A 23,074-nucleotide genomic window follows, 5' to 3' on the forward strand; every position below is an offset into this window, starting at 1 on the left:
AAGAGGGGTGAGGTAGGAAATTGGAAGTTTTTTTTTTATTCTGTAGAAAGATAGGAAACAAATTGACTTCAGAGATGGAAATCTATGAATTTTTATTTATAATAGAGATCTGCTATAAGCCTACATTAAGCCAAAATGACTGTTTCTCTGTAAAATACAAGTTTTTTTATGGGCAACCCAAAGATTCTATGCCCCACCACACCCAGCTAGTCTTTTTTTTATATTTGAAACAGGGTCTCACTGAGTGGTGAAGGGCCTCACTAAGTAGCTAAGGCTGCCTGCGAACCGCAATCCTCCAGTCTCAGCCTCCCCAATGCTGGGATTACAAATGAGCATCACCACGCCTGGCTTATTCTTTATTTTGAAACGGGGTCTCACTAAGTTGTGGAGGGCCTCACTATATAGCTGAGGCTATCTGCGAACCGCGATCCTCCAATCTCAGCTTCCCAAATGCTGGGATTACAAGCATGTGCCACCATACCTGGCAAAAAAATACAAGTTTTTATTATTACCCAGAACTTTAATCTTCTCTATAACATCCCATCCTGGATAGTGATCTACCTGTTTTCCCCACCAATCTGTATAATACAAAAGAGGTTACTGATAGGAAATTTCTGAGATTATAGATATTAAACCATTTTAGGTATTTCCTAGACTTGTCAAAGAGGCCTAGTCTTATGAAACAAAACATGGTAGTACTCTGGAGTAAAGGGTTGGGTTTGTAGAGCACTGTTGTTTCTGCTAGAAAACACACAGAGCTGGGAAAGGTCAAGAGAGATATCTGATTAATAATCGCTAGGACTAAAATATAGGAGCTTTATTGTTTGAACCTAAATATCTGAGCAGGGTTCTTTTCTGGATTATAAATATGTGACTCTTACAGGAGAAAATGTCCACCTTGGTTCTGGTGATGGGCAACCCAAAGATTCTGGACCGCTTCCTCAAGTGGAAAAGAAGCTCAAGTGTACAGTTGAAGGCTGTGACCGGACATTTGTGTGGCCAGCTCACTTCAAATACCACCTCAAAACCCACCGGTGAGCAAATCTTGAGGTCTTATAATTTTTGCAGTACTGGGGATGGAACCCGGGGACATTCTATCTTGAGTTACACCCTCAACCCTATTTTTTATTTTTTAATTCTTTATTTTGAAACAGGGTCTTACTGAGTTGCAAAGGGCCTCATTAAGTAGCTGAGGCTGTTCGCAAATTGTGATCCTCCTGTCTCAGCCTTCCACATGCTGGGATTAAAAGCATGTGCCACCATGCCTGGCTCCTGAGGTCTCATATTTGAAGCTTAAGAAATTGATGCTGTTGGGTATGGTGGTGCACACCTGTAATTCCAGTGCTCAGGAGGCAGAGACAAAAGGATCACAGGTATGAAACCAGCCTCAACAATTGAGGGAGACTCTCAGCAACCTAGTAAGACCTTAGTTTTAAAATAAAAAGGGTTGAGGATGTAGCTTGGAGGTACAGTGCCCCTGGCTTCAATCCCTAGTACTATACTAGGCGCGCGCGCACACACACACACACACACACACACACACACACACACACACACCATTGATGCTTCCAAAGGAATTACTTCCTAAATTGACAAATGAAAGCAGGAACTCTGGCTAACCTTTGGTAAGGTGTTCTTTGTTTGTTTGTTTTTAATAGAAAGATTTGCATCTTCTCATTTCTTTTTTCTTTCTTTTTTTTTTTTTTTTTGTAGTGAGGATTGAACCTAGGAGTGTTCTACCTCAGGGGTACGCCCTCAGCCCTTTTTTATTTCTTATGGTGAAATAGAGTCTTGAGCCAGACTTAATGGTTCACTCCTATAAACTGAGAACTTGGGAAGCTGAGATGTATCACAGGTTCGAGGCCAGCCTCAGCAACTTAGTGAGTTCCCTCAGCAACTTAGTGATACCCTGTTTAAAAATAAAACAAATAGGGCTAAGGCTGTAGCTCAGAAGTAGAAGACCTCTGGGTTCAATGTGTACCAAAAAGAAGAAAGAGGATCCAGTTAAGATGCTCAGGCCATTGCTAATTTGCAAAGGCTGCTTTTTTTCTTGTTTGTTGTTTGTTTTTTGGTGGTACTGGGGTTCCTGGAAACCCTTCTACCTCCAGGCTACACTCCCAGACCTATTTTATATTTTTATTTGGAAACAGGGTCTCTTAAGCTTGCGTGGCTGGCTTCGAACCCGCGCAATCCTCCTGTCTCTGCCTCCCAAGCACAAGGATTTCAAGCCTGTACCACCACACCCGGCTGACAAAGGCTGCTCCTAAACCTGTGATTCTTCTGTCTTCGCCTTCCAAGTACTGGAATTATAGTCGTTTTTTCATTCTTGGTAAATATTTAAATAAGATAGATGGCATCTAAATGTCTTAAGAGTTAAGAATTCTCAAGTCTCATTATAAAACATAGCTTCTTTGAGCCAGGCGTGATGGCGCACGCTTGTAATCCCTGCGCTTGGGAGGCGGAGACAGGATGATCGCGCAGATTCGAAGCCAGCCACGCTGGCTTAAGAGACCCTGTTTCCACATAAAAAAATATAAAATAAGTCTGGGCGTGTAGCCCGTGGGAGTGTAGCCCAGAGGTAGAAGGGCTTCCAGGAACCCCAGTACCACCACCAAAAAAAAAAATAAAGTAATACATAAACCTAGGCCCTTATCTTAAACCTATGAAACTAGTATTGGAGGGGGGCGGGAGATGGGCATCTGTAATTTTAGCAAACTCGTCAGACTACACTAATATATTCAGCTTTGGAAGTTACTGTCTTGAGAGGCAATAGGAATTTTGATTTGTCAATTCTTTTTTTTGTGGGTTTTTTTTTGTGTGTATGTATGTGTGTGTGTGTGTGTGGTACTGGAGGTGGAATCCAGGGTCCTTCTACCTTTAGGCTTATACTCCCATACCTATTTTATATTTTATTTGGAAATGGTCTCACTGAGTTGCTGAGAGCCTCACTAAGTAGCTGAGGCTGGCTTCAAACCTGCATGATCCTCCTGTCTCAGCCTCCCAAGTACTGGGATTACAAGTTTGCGTCACCACGCCCGGCCTTGTCATTTCTCTTTAAAGAATATTTTTGGTATTGTTGTTTATATATTTTTTTCCTTTTTTCAGAAATGACCGCTCCTTCATCTGCCCTGCAGAAGGCTGTGGGAAAAGCTTCTATGTTCTGCAGAGGTTGAAGGTGCACATGAGGACCCACAATGGAGAGAAGCCCTTCATGTGTCCTGAGTCCAGCTGTGGTAAGCAGTTCACTACAGCTGGAAACTTGAAGAACCACCTACGCATACACACAGGTATGTGCAACCCAGCATTCCCTTGGGCCTTCCTCTTGGCTCAGCAGTTGCTTACCTATCCTTGCAAAAGGCTTAAGTGGGAATGGCGGTGAAGATGTAGAGTTGTTGCCAGAACTCTGAAGACGTGATTTCGTGTGTGTGTGTGTGTGTGTGTGTGTGTGTGTGTGTGTGTGTGTGTGTGTGTGTGTTACTGGGGATGGAACCCAGGGGCATTCTGCCTCTGAGTTATAACCCCAGCCCTATTTTGAGAGTCTTCCTAAGTAGTGGAGAGCCTCACAATTATGCACCACCACGCCTGGCAGTGATTTTTTTTCCCCAAATGCCTCATAGTACTTTTCAATTCATACAGTGACATTTATTGAATTTAATCTGTGTGTGAGAAATGGACAGTAGCCTACCATATAGGAAGAAATATAAAACCTTCCTTTTTTTTTTTTTCTTTTTTTTTGGTGGTGGTACTGGGATTTCTGGAAACCCTTCTACCTCCGGGCTACACTCCCAGAACTATTTTATATTTTTATTTGGAAACAGGGTCTCTTAAGCCAGTGCACCTGGCTTGGAACCTGCACGATCCTCCTGTCTCCGCCTCCCAAGTGTGGGGATTACAAGGGTGCGCCACCACGCCCGGCTAAAACCTTTGATTGCAGTGATATGAGGAGATAAGGACAAAATCAGTCTGTTTTCAGATCTCATCAATGCACAGTTGTATTTTGGGCAGTAACATTTATTGAATGGTATAAACCATACAGAGCACTAAGTAAGCTAATATTGGGGTAAATACAAAAGAAAGGATGTGATTCTTTTAAGAAGTTTGCTTTCTTGTTAAAGCTTTACAAAATGATAAATAGAGTGGGAAGTGAATTGTTCCAGGTCATAGCATGCCAGTATCAAAGGAGGAAAATAAATATTCCTGACCCTTGGTCTAAGAATTGAAGGGTGAATTTTTTTTCTTTCTGGTAGTACCAGGGGTGGAACCCAGGGGCTTTCTCCCCCCCGGGCTATCCTCCCAGACCTATTTTATACTTTACTTGGGAACAGGGTCTCATTAAGTTGCTAAGAGCCTCACTCAGTAGCTGAGGCTGGCCTCTAACCTCTGCAATCCTCCTGTCTCAGCCTCCCAAGCACTGGGATTACAAGTATGCGCCACTACGCGCCTGGCTTCAAATCTTTTCGTGAAAGAGTAAGCTATACTTGTTCAAGAAAGCAATTTGCATAAAAGAATAAGAAAACTATCTAGCTGAACAGCTAAGGAAAGTAGGGTTCACCATGCCTTCATAGCTTCTTTATTCTCATACTACTCATCATCTCCATAGTGTTCAATAACACTGAACATCTTCACTTTCTTTTACTTCAAAATATGACCTTACTTTCCTCTTTGTATTTTTTTCCTTCATTGTAACTCTTGCCAGCTCTCATCTCATTGATCTCTTTATTGCTCAACAATTTTAGAATTTCAGGTTTCTTCCATTTCTTGTGTATGTGGTAGGGATACAGGGGAATGAACCCAGGGACAGTCAACCTCTGAGCTATACCCTCCATCCCTATTTTATTTATTTTTTTATTTTGAAACAGGGTTTCATTAAGTTGCCAAGGACCTCACTAAATTGCTGAGGCTGATCACAAACCTGTGATCCTCCAGTCTCAGCCTCCAAGTACTGGGATTACAAGTGTGTACCATCACGCCTGGCTTAACCTCAAATCTTTTTTTTTTTTTTTTTTTGCGGGTCTGGGGATGGAACCCAGGGGCATTTGACCTCTGAGCTACACCACCTGCCCTATTTTTTATTCTTTATTTTGAAACCGGGTCTCACTGAGTTGCAGAGGGCCTCACTAAGTAGCTGTCCGCGAACCACGATCCTCCAGGTCTCAGCCTCCCAAATGCTGGGATTACAAGCGTGCGCCACCACGCCCGGCAACCTCAGATCTTTATTAGCAGTAATTGAAATATGAATGTAGGACATACCACATACACCCAGATAAGAAAAAGGAGCCTGAAAGGCTGTCTCAAGTGAGAGCTGCAGCCAGGGCCTTTTGACAGTATAGGTTTTTGTTTTTAGGCATGGGGATTAAACCCAGGGGCATTCTACTTCCGAGCTTCACTCCCAGCGCCCTATTTTTTATTCTTTGAGACAGGGTCTTGCTAAGTTACGGAGGGTCTCATTAAGTAGCTGAGGCTGGCCGGGCCTGGTGGCGCACGCTTGTAATCCCCACGCTTGGGAGGCAGAAACAGGAGGATCGCGCAGGTTCGAAGCCAGCTGTGTGCGCTGGCTTAGGAGACCCTGTTTCCAAATAAAAATATAAAATAGGTCTGGGAGTGTAGCCCGGAGGTAGAAGGGCTTCCAGAAACCCCAGTACCACCAAAAAAAAAAAACCAAAAAACCCTTCTCTTCTAAATGCTTATTAAATGCTTATAGCATATTTCTTTTCTTTTTTTTTGTACAAGAACTTGTATTGCAGTTATTTACAAATACATTTCTCTCTTACACTAGGCTGTGAGACTTGGAAGACAGAAATTGTATTAATTTTTTCACTACATTTTTTACAGTCATAGAGATTAAACGCAGGGCCTTGTGCCTGCTAAGCCCATGATCTACCGCTGAACTACCCCTCAAGCTCACCCTCTTGATTTGACACAATTATAGACCCACAGGAAGTTGCAAATGTAGTATAAAGAACTTTTTGTTTCAGTTGGGCACAGTGGCACATGTCTATAATGCCAGCTATTCCAGAGGCTGAAGACAGGAGGATTGCAGGTTTGAGGCCAGCCTCAGCAATGAAGTGAGACCCGTATCTTTTCATCTTTTCTCTTTTCCGTTTTGCTCCCTCTTTCTCCCTCTCTCTCTTCTCTTTTTTTTTTTTTTTTTTTTTTTTTTTTTGGTGGGTCTGGGGATGGAACCCAGGGGCATTTGACCTCAAAGCTACACCCCCTGCCCTATTTTTTATTCTTTATTTTGAAACCGGGTTGCACTGAGTTGCAGAGGGCCACACTAAGGTAGCTGAGGCTGTCTGCGAACCGCAATCCTCTGGGTCTTAGCCTCCTGAATGCTGGGATTTACAAGCGTGCGCTACCACACCCGGCTCTTTTTTTAATCTTCTTTCTTGTGGTATGGGGATTGAACCTGAGGCATTCTACCTCCAAGCTCAACCCCAGCTCTATTTTATTTTCATTTGGAACAGAGTCTTACTAGGTTGGTGAGCCTTACTACTTGTTGAGGCTGTCCTTGAACCTGCAATCCTATCTCAGTTTCTCAAGTACTGGGGTTATAAATTTGTACTCCTACACCCGGCTTTATTTTTTATTTTTAAACAGGATCTTGCTAAATTGCTAAGGCTGACCTCAAACCTGTGATCCTCTCTCTCAGCCTCCCAAGTACCAGAATTATAGGCATGTGCCACTACACCCAGCTCCCAGATCCCAGTTTTGATTTTTAAAATAGCAAAGTAAATAACGGGCACAGTGGCACATTTTTGTAATCCCAGTACTTGGGAGGCTGAGACAGGAGGATTGATGGTATGTGGCCAGCCTGAGCTACTTAGTGAGACCCTGTTTCAAAAGAAAGAATATTAAAATAACAGAAAAGCAAGCCGAGTGTGGTGGCGTGCTCTTGTAATCCCAGCAGTTGGGAGGCTGAGACCAGAGGATCTCACAGATTCGAAGCCAGCCTCAGCTACTTAGTGAAGCTCTCAGCTACTTAGTGAGACCCTGTTTCCAAATAAAGTATAAAATAGGTCTGGGAGGATAGCCCGGGGGTAGAAAGCCCTTGGGTTCCACCCCCAGTACCACCAAATAAAGTAACAGAAAAGCACAAAGAAAAGAAATCATCCAAAACATGACTCTATACATATAGTCACTTTCACATTATAGCTACAGACTTTTGTCTACCCCTCTGACTGAATATCTGTCTTCACATTTTGGGTGTTATAAATTAAAACTATAGAATATCTATTGGGGTTGCTGGGTATTGATCCCAGTGATGTTCTACCCTGAACTAGACCTACATTCCTTTCTTATTTTGAATAGGGTCTCATTAATTGCTGAAGGCTTGCTAAGTTGCAAGGCCAGCCTCAAACCTTCAATCCTCCTATCAGTCTCCCAAGTACTGGGATTATAGGTATTTGACCACCATGCCCAGTACCTATTTTAAACCTTTAGAAATCTGTACTTATAAATGGATCTAGACTAGTCTTTTTGTTGTTGTTGTTAATAGTGCTGGGGATGGAACCCAGGGCCATTCATCTTCCAAACTACACACCAGCCTTATTTTTTCTGTATTTTTGAAACAGAGTCTCATTGAATTACAAAGGGCCTCGCTAACTAGTTGAGGCTTTCCTTGAACTGTGATCCTACTGTCTCAGCCTCCCAAATGCTGAGATTACAAGCATGTGCCACCACACCTGACTTTAGAGTCTTAATCTTAAGGAAAATCCTAACAGCATATACTGTTTCCTCTTCCTCCTCCTCCTCCTCCTTTGTGCATGTCAGGCAAGCATTCTACCACTGAGCTACACCCCCAGCCCACACTGTTATTCTTGATATTATCAGAAGGGATGGGATCCCTGGAGTAGAGGAGCCAGCCTTTGAAGTAAGGTGGGAAAAAGAAGTGTGAGGCCCAGAGATAACTCTTCTGGGCAAAAAGGCAGGGCTCTGATAGGCTGTATATACTAGATCATTAAGAGGCAGTAGTTGTGCTAGGTAGCCTGGTTAAAATTATGTAGTATGATTTAAAGAAATCAGAAAGAATATGTCATTGGAAACAATAAAGTTGATGGGAAAAGAAAGTACTAGTCTGTTCATCAGAAGATTGAATCTTTATCTCATTTTCCATCTCTAGGAGAAAAGCCTTTCCTTTGTGAAGCCCAAGGGTGTGGCCGTTCCTTTGCTGAGTATTCCAGCCTCCGAAAACATCTGGTGGTTCACTCAGGTATTAGAAAACATCTGAGGGTTCACTCTGACACTTGCAGATTTCAGGAAAAGTAGGCAAAGGTGTGGGGGAGTTGGTATGAGAAAAAAAAATAAAAAGAAGCAAATTGTTTACCCTAAAAGTAGACTGATTTCTTTAATTTAGCATATAATTTCAAGGTTCTTTCATGTTGTTCCATATATCATCAAGTGTGTGTGTATGTGGTACTGAAGACTGAACCTCAGGGGCATTCTACCTCTGAGCTATACCCTCAGCCCTATTTTTTTTTTTTTTTTAATTTTGAAATGGGGTCTCACTGAGTTGCCGAGGGCCTTGCTACATTGCTAAGGCTGGATTTGAACTATATGATCCTCCTGTCTCCACATCTTAGGTATTGAGATTATAGGAATACACCACTGAGCCTGGCCAATACTTCACTTTTGATGACTGAATAGTATTGCAATGTCTAGATGTGCACATTTTAGCTATTATGAATAAGGCTGTTGTGAACATTTTTGTCTATATGTCTTTATTTCTCTGGAGTATATATTCAGGAGTTGAATTGCTGAATCATTTGGTTACTCTCTGTTTGCTCTCAGTTTAACAATAAAGAGAAACTACCAAAGAGTTTTTTAAAGCAGCTGAACCATTTTACATTTCTACCAGGAGTGTATGAGGCTTCCAGTTTCTTCATATCCTCACAAACACTTGTTTCTATTTGTCTTTGATTATAGACATTCCAGAGAATATGATTTTTTTTTTTTTTTTTTGGTGGTACTTGGCCCCAGCCCTATTCTTTATTTTGAAACAGGATCTCACTGAGTTGCAAAGGGTCTCATTAAGTAGCTGAGGCTGTCCACAAACTGCAATCCTCCTGTCTCAGCCTCCCAAATGTTGGAATTATAAGAGTGTGTCATCATACCCGGCCCATGTTTATATTGTATAACTTTATTTAGTCATTCTCTAGGATGAATATTCAGGTTGGATCTAGTCTTTAGATACTTAAAATAATGGCACACTAAATAATCTTATGCATAGATTATTTCCATTTTGCCTTATAATTTTGGTACAGATTTCTATAAATGTGATTCTTAGAGGGCAAATGCATTTGTAATTTTTCTAGATAATGTCAGATTATCTTTCACAGAGGTTATAATCTTTTGCATTCTCACCAGCAGTAAAGACTGCTGCATGTTTTTATCAATTGTAAATTTGTTCCCAGTTTTACAAGTTGGGATATTATACCTTTAAAAATCTTCAATTTTAGCTTCCCTTTAACAAAAAATAAAGTATTTCATAAAATCTAGCGGTGCTAGGCCTCTATCTGTACATGATAACAACTGGCTACAGCTAGATAACAACTGTCCCTTTTATAGGGAACGTATTCTCTGGGTTACTGGGGCCCAATTTGGTGATTTTACTTAATTTTCTTAGCTTCCAGTTCCCATGGGCATGAGCTTTGACCCCCCACTCTAAATATGGTTGTCTGGGTAGGTAGAATGGAAACTGAGTTTGGGACTAGAGGTAGTTCAGTTCATTATGTTAGAAGAACTGCCAGTGTGAATGTTGAAAACCCCAAGTAGTGAGAGAAAAAAATAAGAACCCATAATTAGAGCTAAGTGTGGTAGCACCTGTCTGTAATCCCAGTATTTGGGAGCCTGACACTGGAGGATAGCAGGTTTCAGGCCAGTATCTAGTAACTTAGTGAGACCCTGTTCCAAAATAAAAAAATAAAGCTAGGTGTGGTGACACACATCTGTATTCCTGGTACTGGGAGGCTGAGACGGGAGGGTTATAGGTTCAAGGACAGCCTCAGCAATAGAGCACAACTCTCAGGAACCTAGTGAGACCCTGTTTCAAAACTAAAAAAATAAACCGGGCGTGGTGGCGCACGCTTGTAATCCCTGCTCTTGGGAGGTAGAGACAGGAGGATCGCGCTGGTTCGGAGCCAGCCTCGCTGGCTTAAGAGACCCTGTTTCCACATAAAAAAGTTAAAAAATAGGTCTGGGAGTGTAGCCCGTGGGAGTGTAGCCCAGAGGTAGAAGGGCTTCCAGGAACCCCAGTACCACACACACACAAAAAAAAACCTAAAAAAATAAAAATGACTAAAGGTATAGCTTAGAGGTAGAGTGCCCTTGGTTTTTATTCCCAGTAAACATATACACACACAAGTGCATGCACAGACACACAAGTAAATAAAGAGTTGGGGGAATATCTCTGAGGTAGAATACCCCTGGGATTGATCCCCTAGTACCACCAGCAACAGCAACAACAACAACAACAAAAACAAGATTGGAATCTCTGAGGAGAGGACATGTCCTAGAGGTCCATGGAAAACTATCTGAAAAGAGGAGTAAAAGCCAGGTTCAATGGCACATGCCTGTAATCCCAGCTACTTAGGAGGCAGAGTCAGGAGGATTACAGGTTCATGGCCCAGCCTCAGCTACTTAGTGAGGCCCTCCATGACTTAGACCCTGTTTTCAAAATAAGGTATAAAAAGTAGGGCCGCGGGTATAGCTCAGAGGTAGAATGTTCCCGGGTTCAATTCCTAGTACCTAAAAAAAAAAAAAAAAAGTAAGCTAGGCATGGTGGTACATGCCTATAATACTAATACTTGGGAGGCGGAGACAGGAGATCGATCACCTGTTTGAAACCAGTCTCAGCAATTTAGTGAAGCCCTCAGGAACTTAGTGTGACCCTGTTTCAAAATATAAAAAACTTGGCTGGATGTATAGCTCAGATATAGAATAACCCTAGGTTCAATCCTAGTGCCACAAAAATAAATAAAAAATAAAGCCTAGTGATAAAGTACCCCTGGGCTCAATCCTTGGTACTATACACACACAGAAGTAAGTGGGGTATGGTGGTGGGTATGCATGCCTACACTTCCAGTGCTTGGGAAGCTGAGACAAGACAATTGCAACTTCAAAGCCAGCCTCAGCAACTTAGGGAGACCTTTAGCAGTTCAGCGAGACTGTTTCAAAATAAAAAGTGCTGGAAGTGTAGCAGTATAGCCTAGAGGTAGAATGCCTCTGATTTCAATTCCTAGTACCACAAAATAAAAGAAAAAAAAATACTTTGTGTGGCTACCATGATTCCACACTGAAGAGACTGTTTTGGAAGGCCACAATACAGTGGGTTTGGGAGCAAGGGTTTTCTGAGCCTTGTTACATCCTTCCTGCCTTCCCTGAGTACTGAAGGTTGGGAGCCTGGGGAAGATAGGCAACTGGGAGAAGAAGCAGCCTCTTATGTTTAACGTCCTCTGGCCTTCTCCATCTAGGTCAGTCTACTTGCTAGCCATCAGAAATATACCCCTTCTTTTTGGCTCCCCTGTCTTAACCTGGTCCCTGTTTCAGGAGAGAAGCCTCATCAGTGCCAAGTTTGTGGGAAGACCTTCTCTCAGAGTGGGAGCAGGAATGTGCACATGAGAAAATATCACTTACAGCTGGGAGCAGCTGGGAGTCAAGAACAGGAGCAACCTGGTGAGGAGGGTGGGCATAGTGGAGGGCTGCATCTTTTATGCCTCTTCAGAGAGCCAAGTCACTGGCCTGCCTGGCTCTCTGAAGATTTGCTAACTGTTTTGGTTGTAGAATCTTGGTCTCGTTTGATGGACTGATGGTTTCCAAACATAGCTGTACAATATAGTTATCCCCATTCCTCACCCCCCAATCCCGTGGTACTGAGGATTGAACCCAGGGGCATTCTACCACTACACTGCCAACTTTTTTTTTTTTTTTTTTTGGTTCTGGGAATTGAACCAAGGGGCATTCTAATTCTAATTCCAAGCCAAACCTCCAGCCCTTTTCTTTTTTATTTTGCAACATTCTCTCAAAAAATTGCTTGAGGATGGCCTTAAACTTGTGATCCTCCTATCTCAGCCTAGTCATGCACCACAATGCCAAGCTCGTTTTTATTTTTTGAGATAGCATGTTACCAAGTTACTGTGCTCAGGACTCAAACCTGTGCTTCTCCTGTCTCACCCTCCCAATTACTGGGATTATAGGAATAGTGGTGCCTGGTATCTGCATTCTTTTTAAAGCATATATTAGTCAGACATGGTGGTACATGCTTTTAATTCCAGTACTTGGGAGACTGAGATAGGAGGATCACAGATTTGCTGCTAGCCTAAGTTACTTAGGCCCTTCACAATTTAATGATACCCTGTTTCAAAATCAAGAATTAAAAATAGGGCTAAGGGTAGAACTCTGAGATTGCATGTCCCTGGGTTCAATCCCCAGTACTGAAAAAAATTTTTTCTTGTTATTCCTCTCTCCATCCATACAAAACAAAAAAACCTAATAAATGATAATTTAAGATCCCAGAATATGTAGTTTTAAAGTTCTTCTAGCGAGGTTCAGTGGCATCTGTCTTTAAATCTGAGTGACTCAGGAGCTGAGACAGAAGGGTTGCAAGTTCAAGATAGGCTGGTCATCTTGGTGAGACCATATCTTAAAATTTAAAAATGAAAGAGCTGGGATATATTTCAGAGGTAGGGTGCTTGGCTATCATGCATGAAGCTCTGGGTTAAATTCTCAATACTTGGGGCGGGGGAAGGCTCCCCTAGGGACTGGGGTATAGCTCAGTGGGAGAGCTCTTGCCAGCACTGCAGAAAAAGAAATAAGAAAAAAAGTCACAAGGTTCCCCTAATGGCATTCACTTGTTTTCCTAGCTACACAGGAAACTGAGTTTTGAGTACCTCTGCATTTTGAGGTCCAGGAGTTTTGATGCCTCCTTATGCAGCATAGGGAGATCCATTCATAAACAAGTGAACAAAATCTTAAAGGCTCTCTTAATGAGTTTAGTGGTAACTAGTCTGGTCCATGAGACAGCATTTGAATAGCATGGTGATAAAAGATAGTAGTTTAAGCATTTTTTACTTGTTAATTATAACTACTTTTACCCTACCTTAAATTTAACAACTTTTCGAGCCAGGTGTGGTGGCGCATGCTTGTAATCCCAGGTACTTGGGAGACTGAGACAGACAGGAGAATCGCAGGTTCGCAGCCAGCCTCAGCAACTTGTGAGACCCTTTGCAACTTAGTGAGACCCTGTTTCAAAATTAAAAAAATAAAATAGGGCTGTGAGTATAGCTTGGGGAAAAGGGGATAGAATGCCCCCGAGTGCCACCCCCAGTACCACAAAAAATAATAATAATAATTGATAGCTCTTCAAGATTCTTATACCTTTTCTATGTCTTTCCCGAGTTACTTAATATCAAGTACTCCTTTCTAAAGATCTATCCATCTCATTTCATATACTAATTCTTCAGATATTGGTCACAAGTAAGGGTAATTATACCCAAGGTTTAACCTTTCATTCTAGGTTTATTCTTATTTCCTGAAAGTTGATGAAATAGGATGTGGTGTCCAAGATATAGCTTAACTTCTACCTTTCAAGAGAAGGCCAGCTTTCTTGTGAAGGAAAATGAGGACCAGGCATAGACTTGGCTTTATTTGTCTCTCATATCCTATTCTCTGTGCAGCTGAGCCACTAATGGGCAGTGGTTTGCTTGAAGAAACTTCAGTACCCAGTAAAAACCTGGTGTCTATAAATTCTCAGCCTAACCTTGGTGGAGAGTCCTTGAACCTACCAAATACCACTTCTATCCTGGGAGTTGATGATGGTAAAAGTTCTAATTTTTCTTTATTTGGGGAAAGTGGGCTGCAACTACAGGTTAAAGAATAGGCTGTCTCAGAAATGGAGGTTTAAATCTTGTGAATAGCTATGGTATGATTGAGTAACATTTGTGTTCTTATTCTCTGGGGTGAATAAGTGAATCTGTTTTTTAAAAATTCATTGAAAGCTGCTATTGAAGGCGGCTATTAAAGCTTAATAGTAGAATATATACCTAGCATGTATAAAGTCCTGGGTTCAATCCCCAGCACCACAAAAAAAAAAAAAAAAAGAAAGAAAGAAAGAAAAAATATAGTCACTGAAAGTGATAAGAAAGAAAAAAAATTTTAAGGAAAAATTATCTGAAACTCTAGCATCCTAGCCCAATTATTTCTGTCTTTCCTATTACAGTTATGGAAGAACTTAACTTTTAAAACATTTAAACAGAACATAACCAGGTTTTACAGAGGAGATATAAAGCAGTTTCTCCATACCTTCAAAGCCTTATCTTCTGGAGAAAAGAAAGGGCTCTCTAGAAAATAGTTGCTCTACTCTGTTATAGAAATTTCACCCAAGTTACACAGGCCCTCTTCTCTGAAAAACTTACCAGGTGAGGTCAGCATGCATTTATTCAGTGCCTACTATGTGCCCTGGCACCATGGGAAAGACAGGAATAGAAATAGGAACCTTAAAAACAAGTTACCAAGCCAGGCGTGGTGACGCACTCTTGTAATCCCAACATTTGGGAGGCTAAGACCGGAGGATCACAGTTCGCAGACAGCCTCAGCTACTTAGTGAGGTCCTTTGCAAATCAGTGAGACCCAGTTTCAAAATAAAGAATAAAAAATGGGAGCTGGAGCTGGGCATGGTGGCCCATGCTTGTAATCCCAGTACTTGGGAGACTGAGACAAGAGTATCACAAAGGTTCAAAGCCAGCCTCAGCTACTCAGTAAGCCTCTCAGCAATTTAATGAGACCCTGTTTCTAAATAAAAATATAGCCGGGCGTGGTGGCGCACGCTTGTAATCCCAGCATTCAGGAGGCAGAGACCTGGAGGATCACGGTTCGCAGACAGCCTCAGCTACTTAGTGAGGCCCTCTGCAACTCAGTGAGACCCGGTTTCAAAATAAGGAATAAAAAAAAATAGGGCAGGGGGTGTAGCTCAGAGGTCAAATGCCCCTGGGTTCCATCCCCAGACCCGCAAAATAAATAAATAAATAAATAAATAAGTAAATAAAATATAAAAAATAGGGCTGGGGGTGTAACCTGGAGATAGAAGGCCCCTGGGTTCCATCCCCAGTACCACACACACAAAAAAAAAATAAAAATAAAATAGAAAGAGAGAGAGAGAAAGAAAGGGGGGGGGGATGGGAGCCGGGCGTGGCAGTGCACGCTTGTAATCCCAACAATTGGGAGGCTGAGACACGAGGATCGCACAGGTTCAAAGCCAGCCTCAGCTACTTAGTGAGGCTCTCAGCAACTTAGTGAGACCCTGTCGCCAAATAAAATATAAAAAATAGGTCTGGGAGTATAGGCGGAGGTAATAAAAAAAAAAAAGCCTCTGGGTTCCACCAAAAAAAAAAAGCAACAACAACAAAAAATGGGGCTAGAGGTGTAGCTCGGATGTAGAATGCCCCTGGGTTCTATCTCCAGTACCGAAAGGGGTGGTGGGGGGAGTTAGCAAATAAAAATTTATTATCTAGCCAGGCATAGTGGCGCACGCTTGTAATCCCTGTGCTTGGGAAGCGGAGACAGGAGGATCGTGCAGGTTCAAAGCCAGCCTTGCTGGCTTAAGAGACCCTGTTTCTAAATAAAATATAAAATAGGTCTGGGAGTGTAGCCTGTAGGTAGAAGGGTTCCATCCCCAGTACTACCAAAAAAAAAAAAAAAAAAAAAAAAAAAAAAATATATATATATATATATATATATATATATATATATGTGGTAAACAACACTAAGTAGATAGAAGAGAGTATATTAGCAAACATTAAAGTATATGGTACAGTCTGGAAGATCAGTATAAGCTACAAAACTCCTAGAAGACACTTTGAATTTGAGGAGTAAGTGGTTTGTAAACTTTCTAGAAAAACTTTATGGTGATCCCACTGATGAAAACCTAGTAAGTATGAGATTCTGTGTTTTAGTCATATCCTACCAGTCAGTTTTGGAAGTAAGTGACCAACCATGTTTATGTTACTTCTTTATGGAGTCTACATGGAACTGATGGATAACTAAAGCAAGAGGCACAGAAATTGCATTGAGTTGTTTTGCCAGCCTTGAAGAAGAAACTCTCAAGAGAGAAAGGGACACTAAATAGGAACTCTGAAGGCAGAATAAGTTCTTGATCTGTACATGTTGGACTGTTAGTATCATTGGTGACTGCTTCAAGGGCTGGTTCTAGTCCCCTGATCTGCCTGCCAGAACTGCATTTGTCAGTTTCATAGTTTTAATTCTGGGAACAGTGCTAAAGCCAGATTACTCTAAATTGGTTTATTGAAAAATGATCTTCTAAGTGGAATGTGGTGGTGCACACTTGTAATCCCAGTACTTGGGAGGCTGAGACAGGAGGATCGCAGGTTTGTGGCCAGCCTCAGCTACTTACTCAGGTCCTCTGCACCTTAGACCCGATTTCAAAATAAAGAATTAAAAAATAGCACTGGGAGGATGACTCAGAGGTAGAATGCCCTTGGGTTCAATCCCCAATACCAAAAAAAGAAAAATGACTTTTTTTTTCTTTCCTTTTTGTGGTACTGGGGATTGAATCCAGAGACATTCTACCTTTTAATTTGGACACAAGGTCTCACTAGGTTGATGAAAGTAAAAATGACCTTTTATATCAAGATTCCTTGCTTTTTTCTTTTCATCCTCCTTCTAAATACTTTCCAAATTCACTGGTAATGATTATCAGGCAGGAATTAACTTAAAAGAAATACAGGAACCTGAGGTTCAGTTTTTCAGGGAATGTTTTTAGAGTTTTTAATGAGAAGCTTGGTGAGGCAGTAAGTAAATCTGTGGACTCTGGTTTCTTTAATGATTCATTTTTTCTGTTGTTTCGCAGAGGTGCTTACTGAAGGATCCCCACGTCCCCTGTCTTCAGTGCCTGGTGTGACACATCACTTGGTGGCCATGCAGTCAGGGAGGCAGTCATACGAGGTTTCTGTCTTAACTGCAGTAAATCCACAGGAGGTAAAACTGTCTTGCCCTTGTTTGTTTCTGTAGCTGCTTGAAAAGGATTGGGAATCTAGTTGAGAAGATCTGAAAAATTCTTCAAATTCCATTTCCTGGAAACTTCAACTAGAATCTCTTAATTCAAGCTAAGCATAACTCCAACTGGAAAGGAGCTTGAGTTAGGGTCTTGTGAGTTGGGAGACTGGCCGTCTCAGCTAGGACTCACTTTTAGAGTTGCTCTGTATACATTCCTTAATGAGTGATGCCTCTTCCCAGTGTTCTTACTGTAATAAAGATGCTGCTTTTATTTTATAATGAAAATAACATCCAGGAACAAAGTGATCCCTTAGCCAAAAAACATCAGTGACAGAATAATTGAAAATAATTTTCATTCTGTTGTGGCCATACATCTTAGAGATACCAGGCTGAAGCAGCCAGGAATGAACCATCATCCCAATCAAGGAGGGGTTTATTGATTTTAAGCACTTCCATTCTATGGTTTTGACTCTGACCCAGGAAACAGAATGAAAACCAGTCAGGCTTCTAGAATCTTAGGGTATTTTGTTGGTCTAGTGACATGAGAGTATCTGACTTCATCACAAGTTTACTTTATATGCATAAGCTTTTTTCTTTCTTCAGCATTAGGGATTGAAACCCAGGGCGCTCTACCACAGGCGCACACCACCATCTGCAGCTGTGCATAGGCTCCTCTCTTTTTTTTTTTTTTTTTTTTTTGGTACTGGAGAGTGAACACAGGGCGTGCTACCTCCAATCTATATTCCCAGACACTTTTTTTTTTTTTTTTTTTTAAACAGGATCTCAATAAACTGCTGAGGCTGGCCTTGGACCTGCAATCCTCCTGTCTCAGCCTCCCAAGTACTAGGATTACAGCCCTGTGCCTCCGCCCAGCCACGCATAAGCTTTTACCAAAAGTTATATAGCTTGGTTCCCTTTGCTATTAGATAGGGTTTCTTTCTTTCTTTCTTTCCTTCTTTCTTTCTTTCTCTTTCTTTCTTTCTTTCTTTCTCTTTCTTTCTCTTTCTTTCTTTCTTTCTTTCTTTCTTTCTTTCTTTCTTTCTTTCTTTCTTTCTTTCTTTCTTCCTAAATAATACTCTTCCTTTTCCCTTTCCTTTCATTGCTTCATTTTCATTTTCTTTCAAGGACAGCCATATCAACTTGTTGAGGCCCTCCACAACTTAATGAGACCCTGTTTCAAAATAAAAAACATAAAATAGGGCTGGGGGTGTAGCTCAGAGGTAGAATACCCCTGAGTTACTGTTTAAGCTGTTACCTTTTTCAAATGACTCTGCATCCTAGTTTGAATTTTCTTTTCTTTCTTTCTTTTCTTTTCTTTTTTTTTTTTTTTGGTGGCATTGGGGACGGAACACAGGGGCCTTCTACCTCCAAACTATACCACCAGACATATATATATTTGGAAACAGGGTCGCACTAAGTTGTCCATAGCCTCACTAAACTACTGAGGCTGGCTTTGAACCTGCGATTCTCCTGTCTCAGCCTCCTAAGTAATGAGATTACAAACATGTGCCACCATGCCCGCTTTTTTTTTTTTTTTTTTTTGTATTGGGGGTTGGGTGCAGAAGAATTCTTCTGAGCTACACCCCAAACTCTTTTATTTTTTATTTTGAAACAAGTCTCGCTTAGTTGCTGAAGCCTTGAACCTACAATCGTGTCTCAGCCTCCTAAGTACAGGCATGAGTCACTACACCCCGCTAACAATAACTTACTAATATTCTCTAATACTGCATTTGTGTTTGTGTGTGTGTGTGTGTGTGTGTGTGTGTGTGTGTGTTTTCTCAGAAATATCTTTTTGCTGTTAGTTTACTTGAATTAGGATTCAAACAAGGCCCGTATATTGCACTTAACTGCCTTTCTTATATCTCTTTTATAATAGTCCTTTTCCTTTTCACCCCTCCTCTCCCAGTATAATTTCCCACATCTATTTGGGCTGATGAACTCCTTTTGCTTAATATTAATGCCTCTGTCTAGTACTAGATTTAAAAAAAAATACTGGTATATTTATAAGTTTGATTAGATTCATTTATTCTCTCAGCAAAAATACTTCACAGGTGGTATTCTTCCTAGTGTATTTCATGGAGAAGCACATACTTGCTCTCCTCATCCTAATCATTTTTTTTTTTTTAATGTAGTGCTAAGAATTGAACCCAGCTGCATTCTACCTTCAAACTATACACCCAGCCCTATTTTGTGTGTGTGTGTGTGTGTGTGTGTGTGTGTGTGTGTGTTTTAATTTGGAAACAGGGTCTCTCATGGCCCAAAGGTATAACTCAGTGGTAGAGTGCTTGCCTACATGTAGAAAGTTCTGGGTTTGATCCCCTTGCACTTGCTAAAAAAAAAAAAAAAAAAAAAAGCCAGGTGCATGCTTGTAATCCCAGTACATAGGAGGCTATCCTGAGCAAGTAGTGAGACTCTCATCAACCTAGCAAGATCCTGTTTCAAAATAAGAATAAAAATAGGGCTAGGGTAGATATAGCTTGGAAATAGGATGCCCCTAGGTTCAATCCCCAGTAAAAAAAAAAAAAAAAAATGGGGGCTAGGCTGTAGCTCAGTGGCATGTCTCTGGGTTCAATCCCCAGTACCACAAACACAAAAAGAAGGGCTGAGGGTGTAGCTTGGAAGTAGAATGCCCCTGGGTTCAAATCCTAGTACCTAAATAGATAAAAAATAAATAAATTAGGGCTCAGGGTGTCACTCAGAGGTAGAATACTCCTAGGTTCAATGCCCAAACCACAAAAAGAAAAAATAAATGCTTTTCCAATTTTTTTTTTTTTTTGAGAACATTGTGTAAAATAGACCTCTAAGAATCTCCTGATGAACCTCTAACTGGGTTCCTGTAAATATGTTCTAAAAATCAAAATAACTTACTGAGAATATCAGGGAGCAACCAAATCACAAATCAGAAATTATAGGAAATGTCAAAAACTATGAGCCAACTCTCGTTTTTGTGGTTCTGATTGTATAATTTGTATCTTCTCTGAGGTTTTCTGCCAGTTAGAGGACTTACTTTCCAAACCTAACTGAGTTCAATACTGTGAGCTCAACATGACTATAGAACCTCATTTGGGATGAACTTTAGTTCATATGAGAGTCCAGAAGCCCAGGGGTTCCAGTTAGCTTTAGAAAGTAAGTCCTCTGTCTAATTGTCAGAAAACCTGGGGGAACAGGTTTTTTAAAAATTTTTAATTAAATTTTTTATTTTTAATTTATTTTTATTGGTGCATTGTAATCATATATCACATTGGAATACAAGATTTGAGAGGATATACAAGCACACATCATCCAATTAGCCCTCATCCAGCCCCCATCCCATTCCCTCCCCCTCCCCCCATCCCATGCTTGTTTGGTGATTAACTTTGATACATTTGTTTATGTACCTCCTGCATTTTAAAGAGGCTCCATCCTCCCCTATTCCATACCCTCTGATTGGTCACCTTAATTGCTTCACTATAGGGCCCTTTATATAGCTTGACCTCTTCCTTTTAAAAAATTAAAAAATAAAAATGTTTAATTCCACATTGTTATATTCTGCTGTATAAATTACCTTCATCCAATTTATACATATAAATATATATAATAAATATATAAATGTATATTTTGGTGCTAGGGATTGAACCCAGGAGCATTTTACCTCTGCGCTACACCCCTAGCTCTTTTTTTTTTTTTTTTTTTTGGTAGTACTGGGTGTGGAACCCAGGGGCTTTTCTACCTCTGGGCTACACTCCCAGACCTAATTTTATACTTTTTTATTTGGAAACAAGGGTCTCTTAAGCCAGCACTGCTGGCTACGAACCTGTGTGGTCCTCCCGCCTCCACCTCCTAAGCGCGGGGATTACAAGTGTGCGCTACCACGCCTGGCTTCATTTTCTTTTTATAATATTATTGAAACAGGCTTAATTAATTATTGTACAAAACTTTTTTTTGTGTGTGTGTGTGGTACTGGGGGTGGAACCCAGAGGGTTTCTACCTCTGGGCTATACTCCCAGCCCTATTTTATATTTTTATTTTGAAACAGGGTCTAAAAGTTGCTGAAAGCCTCACTAAGTAGCTGAGGCTGGCTTCGAACCTGCACAATCCTCCTGTCTCAGCCTCCCAAGCATGGGGATTACAAGCGTGGGCCACCACGCCCGGCTTGTACAAAACTTTTTAGAATAGAAGCCTAAAGTATAGAGTAGAATGTCAGTGTTTGTTGTCTCCCTGTGAGGTCCTTCAGGCCTATCTCCATCACAGGAAAGGTTTTCTTTTTTCTTTTTTTGGTGGTGGTATTGGGGATGGAACCCTGGGGGTATTTTACCTCCAAACTATACCCCCAGCCCAATTTTATTCTTTTATTTACTTTTGAAACAGGGTGAGCCAGGCGTGGTGGCGCACACTTGTAATCCCAGCGCTTGGGAGGCTGAGACAGGAGGATCACACAGGTTCAAAGCCAGCCTCAGCTACTTAGTGAGGCTCTCAGCAACTTAGTAAGACTCTGTTTCCAAATAAAGTATAAAAATGGGTCTGGGAGTATAGCCAGGAGGTAGAAAAGCCCCTGGGTTCCACCCTAAGTTGTGGAGGACCTCACTAAATTGCTGAGGCTGGCTGTAGACCTGTGATTCTCCTGTCTCAGCCTCCCAAGTATTGGGATTATAATCGTGTGCCACCACACCCACCCGGCAGGAAAGGTTTTCTTTTAAACCTAGGGAAGCCCTGGATCTCTGATGAGTGGTTTCCACCTCTTAGATCTTATAAATGGAACAGCTTCCATTCCTGCTTCCTTGTACTTTAACCTTCAGGCTATGTGTGCTTTGACTGCTTATAACTTTTGCTTATAAATTTTGGTTCCACCATTTCTGATTTCCTAGTAAGTTACAGATTCCTCCATCACTGATTGGTGAGTAAATGATTCCACAAACAATTGTTCAGATTATAGACAGGATATTTTATTGCACAGTTCACATGATACCATGATGAAATGGTCAAAGTGCAGTCCAAAGGCCAGTATATAAATGAGGTGTATTAGTCTATATGCATGTCTTTTGCTTTGGAAGTAGATATCCTTGATTTACCCCTTAGTGGGTTCCCCACTCTACATGCTTACTTTAACTTGTACTTAGTATGAATTATTTTTTCTGTAATACAACTATAATCTATTCTAGACTTCCTTTTGATCTTTTACAGTTACTAAACCAAGGAGATTTAACTGAAAGACAAACATGAGTGTGTGTACTGACTCCTGGAAGGGCACCTCCATCTGACCCCAGAGTGCATTGTGGAAACAGGATGCAAAGGCTTATGTCCTGCTGGAACTAAAATGAGTATATGAAGGACAAGATTCTGCTTTTGATTTTGTTTATCTTCCCTGGCAGAGAAGATGCTTGTACGAGAGCTTCTCTTCGACCACCATCCGATTCAGACAGGGAGCCAAGCAGTGATTGTGGGCTGGCAGTGATTGCACCTGTCTGTCTTCTCACTGCAAAATTTTGGGACAGACTTCTCCCAAAAGTGAGTTGTATTATGTGTTGGCTGATGTTTTTCATAATGGCTGTTGAGGGGAAGTTTTCCTTTGAAGAGTTTTCATCCTGGACTCAGCTGTCTTTTTACATGAATGAATAATATCCTGCCACCAACCATAGAACTTCACCAGGAAGTTGAGTTTTCAAGATGCCTTGTTGCTTGAAGAAGGGAGTGTGGTCACTAGTACTGTGTCACTCTCCCTTTAGCAACCTGAGTAATAGACTCTCAGCCATTGAGCTGCAAAAAAAAATTACTTGAATCTCCCCTTGGCCTAGGCTGAGGTACTATCTTGTCCTATACACCTCTACTTGGTCACTTTGCTTTCTCTGTTATGGACCATACAGTAGCATGTTAAGAAAGGATTATTTTGTTTTGTTTTGTTTTTTAAGTTAAAAATCATATGTTCCAGAGCTTCGGATTTCCCTTTAAATAAATAAAACTACACAGTTCATTGGCTCTTTTTTTTGGACAACTTGTTTTCTTAGAGATTAAGAAAATAATTCTGTTTTTCTCTTTAAGATAGGGCACTGATTTGCCCTCAGGATTCCAAGCAAGTAAAACTGATCTGGAGAGT

At 41.1% G+C, this 23,074-nt stretch overlaps 1 protein-coding gene across 5 annotated transcripts in view; it reads left to right on the forward strand.

The window, feature by feature from the left end:
- The window catches only part of ZNF410 (zinc finger protein 410), a gene marked incomplete at both ends in the record, with an annotated part of 37,638 nt that extends 15,435 nt beyond the window's left edge, over nt 1-22,203 (forward strand). For 2 of the 5 annotated variants that reach the window (XM_080708112.1, XM_080708115.1), the window contains 7 exons: nt 884-1,034; nt 3,106-3,287; nt 8,120-8,209; nt 11,545-11,670; nt 13,671-13,811; nt 16,859-16,986; nt 22,165-22,203. In XM_080708112.1, the coding sequence (XP_080564238.1) occupies nt 884-1,034; nt 3,106-3,287; nt 8,120-8,209; nt 11,545-11,670; nt 13,671-13,811; nt 16,859-16,986; nt 22,165-22,203 (857 nt within the window). The other 3 variants (XM_080708113.1, XM_080708114.1, XM_080708116.1) reach the window with 3 other exon arrangements.
- Between the last annotated feature and the right edge of the window lie 871 nt (nt 22,204-23,074).

This window comes from Muscardinus avellanarius, assembly GCF_963383645.1.
Source record: "Muscardinus avellanarius genome assembly, chromosome: 12".
NCBI classification, from domain to species: Eukaryota; Metazoa; Chordata; class Mammalia; order Rodentia; family Gliridae; genus Muscardinus; species Muscardinus avellanarius.